Source organism: Gallinula chloropus (assembly GCF_964237585.1).
Source record: "Gallinula chloropus genome assembly, chromosome: 23".
Classification (NCBI taxonomy): Eukaryota; Metazoa; Chordata; class Aves; order Gruiformes; family Rallidae; genus Gallinula; species Gallinula chloropus.
The window spans coordinates 7890153-7897062 of record NC_140108.1 but is presented as its reverse complement, the minus strand read 5'-3'; the positions used below and the strand labels follow the sequence as shown (position 1 = coordinate 7897062).

At 42.9% G+C, this 6910-nt stretch overlaps 1 protein-coding gene across 1 annotated transcript; it reads left to right on the top strand.

Annotated features, from left to right (window-relative positions):
- Nucleotides 1-331: 331 nt before the first annotated feature.
- Nucleotides 332-6910, top strand: UBE2J2 (ubiquitin conjugating enzyme E2 J2). The gene is made up of 7 exons (XM_084274747.1): nucleotides 332-427; nucleotides 2210-2340; nucleotides 2563-2603; nucleotides 3416-3518; nucleotides 3633-3771; nucleotides 4212-4292; nucleotides 4960-6910. Exons 2-7 carry the CDS (start codon nucleotides 2210-2212, stop codon nucleotides 5242-5244), a joined length of 780 nt encoding a protein of 259 aa, XP_084130873.1. The 5' UTR covers nucleotides 332-427; the 3' UTR covers nucleotides 5245-6910.

Sequence of the window (6910 nt, the reverse complement as noted above, 5' to 3'; positions counted from 1 at the left end):
CAGAGCTCTGCTGCGCCGGACACAGGGCAGCGGGAGGCCGCCGGGTCCCGAGAAGCAGGGGAATGGCGGGGCCGCCCTGACCCCAGCCCAGCTGCCTCCCGAGCCGCGGCCCTGGCCCCGCCACGCCCCCCCCCACCCTGACGGGCCCGGCAGCCGCGCCCCGGAAGCGGGGCGGCTCCCTCCCGGAAGAAGACGCCAGCACTGCCTTAGCCCCGCCTCGCCGGGCCGCCATCTTGGCTGGGAGCCGCGGTCGCGCCGCAGCGGGAGGTGTGGGGGTCGCGGCCCGGCCCTGCCCGCTATCGCTTGTGGCGCTCCCTTCCTTCCTCCCTTCCTCTCCTCCTCCTCTACCCTCTCCCCCTCGCTCGGCCTCCGGCTGTAGGCAGGTGGGGCGTCCCGGCGGTGGAAGGGCCTGCTCTAGCAGGGAGAGGTGAGTGGGGCCTGGGCCGGCGTGGCGACCCCGCGAGGGAGCTCGAGGAGCGGGGCAGGGGCTCTCCTGGCTGCCTCCCTTCCCTTGTCTCTCCCTTCCCTTGTATCTCCCTTCCTCGCCTCCCCCTTTCCCGTGTGGGTGGGCTCCGTGCCGGGCAGCCGCCTTGCTGTAAGGCCGTGAGCTCCCTGCTTGTCCTCTCACTCCTTCGGTTCTTCCCCTCGTTGCCCGTCCCCTCAGGGCCGGGGCCGCGCTCACCCTGGCTCTCATTTCGCGAGGCACTTGTGGGGCGTTGAGGGCCGGGGACCTGCGGTGCCCTTCCCTGAGCTCCCTGGTGTCCGGCCGGGCTGGGAGCAGGGCTTGGGCGCCTCACGCTGCTGAGGCTGCCGGTCGCTTTCCTTCTTCTGGTAAATTGTCTTGTCGGCAGCGGAAAAGGGGGTTTGCGGTCGTAGCGGCTGCAAACGTTACCGCTTATTTTCTGCGCAAATTCTGTTTCAGATGAGAGGGGTGTTAACAATCCCAGCAGCGATACTTCCTGCTGGGAAACACTTCAGTGTGGTTTTTCAGCCAGGGTCGCTATTGCAAGGCTGCAGAGCAAATAATTGTGTTAGGATAAATCGTATCTGCTAAATTTATGGTTTAATGTCAAAGCCAACTTCTGTAGAGGGAAAAGAATTAATTTTACGATTTTAAGAGGTGTGAGCTAAAAGCATGTGTGACCAAGAAAAAATACTTCCGTGTTGCAACAACTTATTTACAGTAACACTGACAAAAGCCAGGTTAAACGTGTTTATTTTGAGTGGGGTTTGAATATTTGGCACCATATATTGTTGTTCGTGGCTTAAATATTATTCTTTCAGCTAGCCGAGGAGGTTTTTTTAAAAGGTTATGGGCATTTTACGAGCTTTTCTTGTCAAATGCAGCTCTGGTACTGTAAGCATGGCCTTAGCTCTTTACACAAGCTGTTTGTAAAATCTTTCCTTTCTGTTCTTGCCTGAATTTCCATGTATAGAGCTAAGTAACTTGCTGAATTTCTCGGGAGAAAGTGAGCTAACTAGTAGTTGCTAATTAGTACGTGTTGTGTAGGTGCATTGTAAAGGCTAATGCTTTCTTTGTCTTGTAAGCAGCATGGAATTTTCTTTCTTCACACCGACTTTTCTCATTTTGGATGAGGCCTTTGTTTATCTGGAAGAGAATAATCTGGTTTAGAAGTTTCCTTCTGTGAATTCAACTGACTCTTAAGCAGGCAGCAGATTTAATTTAAAATCCTTCACCCCGAAGTCAGTAGTAAGGTTATTGTGGGATTTTGTTTGTTGTGTGTTTCAAATAATGACAAATGGATTTAAAATCTGGGCAAATTTACATAATGTATATTCAAACTTAATAGATAAATTAATTACTTATAAAGCATAAGCCCTTTAAAATTCTGTCATGATGGTGTGGGTTCAGCCTGAACACGGGACTGGCTTTTAAAGAGTTTGGGTGGGTTCTATAGTGCAGGATGTTTTCGTGATTGCAGTTGATACAGTGGTGTTCTGGGAGGAGTGTTTTCCATTTTGGCAATATATAGAGTCTCCTGGGAGTGTTGGGGAAGGTTTTGCATGGCTCTTGTCTCTTAAAATTAATGGTAATTTAACTTATACTTAAAAATACTTTCAGAGTATTTTTACAGTGCAAGTTAAGTGGATTTTGCAGAAGCCTGGAGCTGTGTTCGGTGGTGCACACCAGCTCTGTGTCTGTTAAAATTGTATTGAGATTGTATTTATGTATTATTTTTTAAACTAGATGAGCAACAACAACAATAAGAGAGCACCAACAACAGCAACACAGAGACTTAAACAAGACTACCTTCGAATTAAGAAGGATCCAGTGCCTTACATCTGTGCAGAGCCCCTCCCCTCTAACATCCTTGAATGGTAAGAACCTGAATGAAATGCTCACGCTCTCGTGGAGAGAACAAGATTTTCCAGGTCATCAAGTCTGACGCCCACACTCCTCCGCATTGTATGGGAATCTGAGTTTTGGGAGGTGGCCTATGAAACTGGCTTGAAGAGATCTTGATCTTCATTTTTCTAGAGAAATTGCTGTCTGATTGTGTGATGGTTTCCATACAGTTCAAATTTCCTTCTTTGTCTTAGGCACTATGTGGTGCGGGGACCTGAAATGACTCCCTATGAAGGTAAAAGCATGTAGCAAAAGCCTGCATGGACTTTATCTTGCTATTGATGTGCCTGAGTGTTTGCATGCCTGGTTGAATGGTCAAAATGTAACGATTGTAAGTAGCTCTGAGAACAGTTAGTGCCCTTTTAGAGCTGTCTCTAACTCATGTGATAGCTTGTTGAAAAGTAGTGGTCTCAGTAATTTTTGTGGTCTTACTGCTGTCTTAGTAAGTTTTCTGTTATTGAGGATTCTGACAAAACCACATTTAGGTTAAACTGAAGACAGATAACTTCCTATTCAGTAATTGCTAAATGTCTTGGAGCACATAACTCACTCTAGATAGCATGTGACAGTCAAAGACAACTCTTAAAAAAAATCCCATTTTGGTATCACATAAATGTTCTCTGACCTGAGGCAGATACTCTATGAATTTCTTTGGAGAAAGTGGGCACTGTAAAAGTTTTGTTAAAAGAGCCTCTCAAAATGCTTTTTGAAGTTGGATTCATCATGGAATTGTATTTGCAATTAGCTGTGTTTCTGGAAAACTAACCCAATTTTATGGTATTAAATACTCTCTGGCTAGTTTACCTTAAATGCTTGAAGACAGCAAGGACTGTTAGTAGGATGCATGTGAGGGAGCTGCTTCCATTATAAGTTTACCTTAGGTGTGGATCATTCCTGTGTTTTAGAGGGAGAAGATGATGGGCTTGATCTCTTTAGTGTGAGGGGGAGAAGGAGACAAGCAAAGGGTTTTAGTTGGCCCATTTTGAGTTGCGGCTTAGGATTTAATCTTCATGCAAAATAAGTAATTAATCTTTTTATGTAATGCAGGTGGCTATTATCATGGGAAACTAATATTCCCCAGAGAATTTCCTTTTAAACCTCCTAGTATTTATATGATTACACCTAATGGAAGGTTTAAGTGTAATACAAGGTAAGGATTTTCTTCTAACACTTAAGCAATTAACACCATTTTAGCAATATGCATAACGTAGAATAACTTTAATGGCATAAAATAAACCACACTGCTTGTCTTGTCCTTTTGAAGGTTGTGTCTTTCAATCACTGATTTCCACCCGGATACGTGGAATCCAGCTTGGTCAGTCTCAACGATCTTGACGGGCCTTCTTAGTTTTATGGTGGAAAAAGGCCCCACACTGGGCAGCATAGAGACATCAGAATTCACAGTAAGCTCCAGACTCTCTGATGTCCTTTTTGTCAGCTTGGGGAATGTTGAACGTGACCTCAAAGTTAAACCAGCAGCAGGAGCTGGCATTTGGCGTATCAGAAATTATTATGGTGTTGCCTACTATGGGTGACAGGCAGATTAATTCAGTCAATTTTAGGTAGTGTGGGGATGGGGAGAGGATTTCTTGGAGAACTTAAAACAGTATTATTAGGACTTTCTTCCATCCTCTTGAAGTATCTGCCAAGCAGGCACACTAGTTCAGAACACTAATCCCATGAAATGAATTGAGAGCCTAATGAATAATGCCAGTATGAAGTTGTAAATGTTAGAAACAACTTGGCTAGTGGCTTGCACCATTCTTGTGGGAAACAATTAGATGTTGAATTAAAGTATATTAACTTCATTTATATACAACTGTTGATAATTTTTCTTCCACAGAAAAGACAGCTCGCTGCACAAAGCTTAGCATTTAATTTAAAAGATAAAGTCTTCTGTGAACTCTTTCCTGAAGTGGTGGAGGTAAGAGCAAATTCATTCATGCAATAATTTGTTTCTTCTGTCAAAATTTGAAGCATTTTAAAAGGCACTTTTGCTGTTCATAAGGATTAAAAATTGAAATCTTGAAATGGAATTCGTTTTCTGCTGCACAAAGACCCATTGTGTAGAGAATCAAATATGTGTATTTAGGATGTCCCAGATTTTCTTCTTAATTCTCCTTTAAGATCAGAAGCTGTTACATTCTTCCTGCTTAAATTCTGAGAATTAGAGAGACTTTTTTTAGGGTATGTATCTTCCTTGTGCAACAGGAATCGTGGAGGTGTGTGGATACATAGTTTATATGATTACAGCTGGATGTCTCATGGTCAAAACAAGCTGGATGGGAGAGGGAGGGGAATTTTCATGCAAGAATTTCTCATTTATGAAAAAAGGCTCCTTGAAAAATGTATGTGTAAACTAAAAATAAACTGTCCCAAATGATTATTAGTGTCATCTGCTGAACTAGGTCACTTGGGAAGAAGTTGGGGAGGCTGTACAAATTTATGTAATGCAGTTAATTTAGTTTAAAAGACCTAAAATACAAAGAAATGCACCAGATCCTTTTCCTGAAGTTCTATAATGTTCAAAATGCCCAACAGCTTTCCAACTTTCGCTTCCAGCTGTTCAGTTTTGTTTTCTCTTTCTCCAGGAGATTAAACAAAAACAGAAAGCACAAGAAGAGCTCAATAACAGACCTCCTTCCCTCCCTCTACCGGATGTTGTCCCTGACGGGGAAGCACACTATGGTCAGAACGGAATACCCCTCCTTAACGGGCATGTACCTTTGGCACCTGCCAATCACCCAGGTCTGCAACAGGCCAACCGTAACCATGGACTTTTAGGCGGAGCTTTGGCGAACTTGTTTGTTATAGTTGGTTTTGCAGCCTTTGCCTACACAGTCAAGTACGTACTGAGAAGCATAGCGCAAGAATGAGGATGGTAAATCCAAGACCAAATTAGTGGTAGTTGCAGAATGAGTGGGACTCTTTGGGCATCTGACACTGGGATAAATATTTGTTTTACCAAGTTGCAGGTAAAACATTGGTTGGCTCATGGGTTATGTTGGGGAAAGGGAGTAGTTTTGAGTAGTCAGAAAAACTTAAAAGAAGTTCTGCTCGCAGGTCATCTTGTCCTCGCTACTATCTGGTAGTGGCTCACAAGTCAAAGCATTATTGATGAGATGCTAACATTTCTAGTGCTTTGATTTTTATAGCAGTTCTCCATCTGTTATTTGAAATTTCAGAATCTTAAATAAGGCTTTTTACTTCATTTGAACAATTTTTAAAATGTCACAATTTATGCATATCGTATTTTAATTTCCTTGGGGAAGAGTCTGTACAGGTGTTGAAATAATTCAAGTAGAGATTTCACATGGACTTGGTAAGGGTTTGGTTAATGTGGACATTGATGCTACAGAAGATTGCTGGTTTCTTTCTTTTTCTTTTAATAGAATGAACATCATTGCGTATCTAGTCAGTAGTGATTAGATGAGTGGGAGAATAACACTGTGTGTGTTACATATGTTGTCGAAATTGCCACAGTGTAAATGAAGGCTTTATTTGGGCTACAAGAAGTGCAGTTGTCGGCCTTTAGGAATGATCAGCAAGAAAAAGCATTTCCATCAGCCCTTAGAGGGGATACCCATATATTGTTTTGGATTTCTTCAGAGATTTCCAGTGTGGGAGGTGTTCTGTTTCAAAGCTGTAATACTTAGTTTTGATCACAAGGTGCCACTGTTGGAAACAAAAATAAAACTGCACACACCAATGGAGAGTTGATCGTGTGTTCCGAAAATCTTCTCTGGATTTCTTGGGCTTTGATAAATGAAGTAACCCCTTGTGAAGATAAAAAGACAAATGAGTCTGAATAACAAACCAGCTCCCTCAGAGTCAACTGAATTATTCTGAAGTGTCACTAGCTGAGGTAAACCCTTAAAATTAGTTCTGCTTGCTCACTTGAAGATTTGCGTAAACTCTGAAAAGAAACCCCACCAGTACAACCAGAAGCCCAAACCCTTTTCATTTGTCTGAGATTCTGGAAGCTTCTTTGCTTTTAGGTATAAATTCATCACTGTTTCCCTTCAGATGATTGATGACAGATACCAATGTTTGTTCGTGGCATTACAGGACTGTGGATAAACACTAAAGCTCCTGAGGTAGTTCAGAAATCTGAAAGTATGTTTTTAACTGAGCTTGCTTGGTTTCCTCCACTGCTTCATTTTCTCCAAATGCTTTGTTTCATCAGAGGCAAACTTATTGTGCCTTTTGCAATTGACAGTGATGCCTAGTCATCTGGGGAAGAGCACATCCACTGCTGATGGTACCATGAACTGTCAGAGGCAATAGCAGGGTAAAAAGCTCTGCATCAAACTGCGTAGTCTTACTTTAAGTATTGTGAAGAGCCCAAATTAATATTACCTCATGTATCTAAAACTTTTTTGAAACTCTTTTCCCTTTCAGATTTGTTCTGTCTCCTTCTCCTTGGTATCTTGAGTTGTAAGCGAAAATGTATTGTTAACCCATGAGCCATGCAGTTTAGAGCATCGATAAATGTGACCAATTCTCTGCGATAGGTAGGGATGATCAGAACTAGCAGAACAG

Coding starts and splice junctions, on each gene's coding strand:
- UBE2J2 (XM_084274747.1), top strand. CDS start 2,210: ATGAGCAACAACAACAATAAGAGAGCACCAACAACAGCAACACAGAGA. Junction 3,519..3,632: donor AGGTTTAAGTGTAATACAAG/GTAAGGATTTTC, acceptor GTCCTTTTGAAG/GTTGTGTCTTTCAATCACTG. Junction 3,772..4,211: donor TAGAGACATCAGAATTCACA/GTAAGCTCCAGA, acceptor TTTCTTCCACAG/AAAAGACAGCTCGCTGCACA.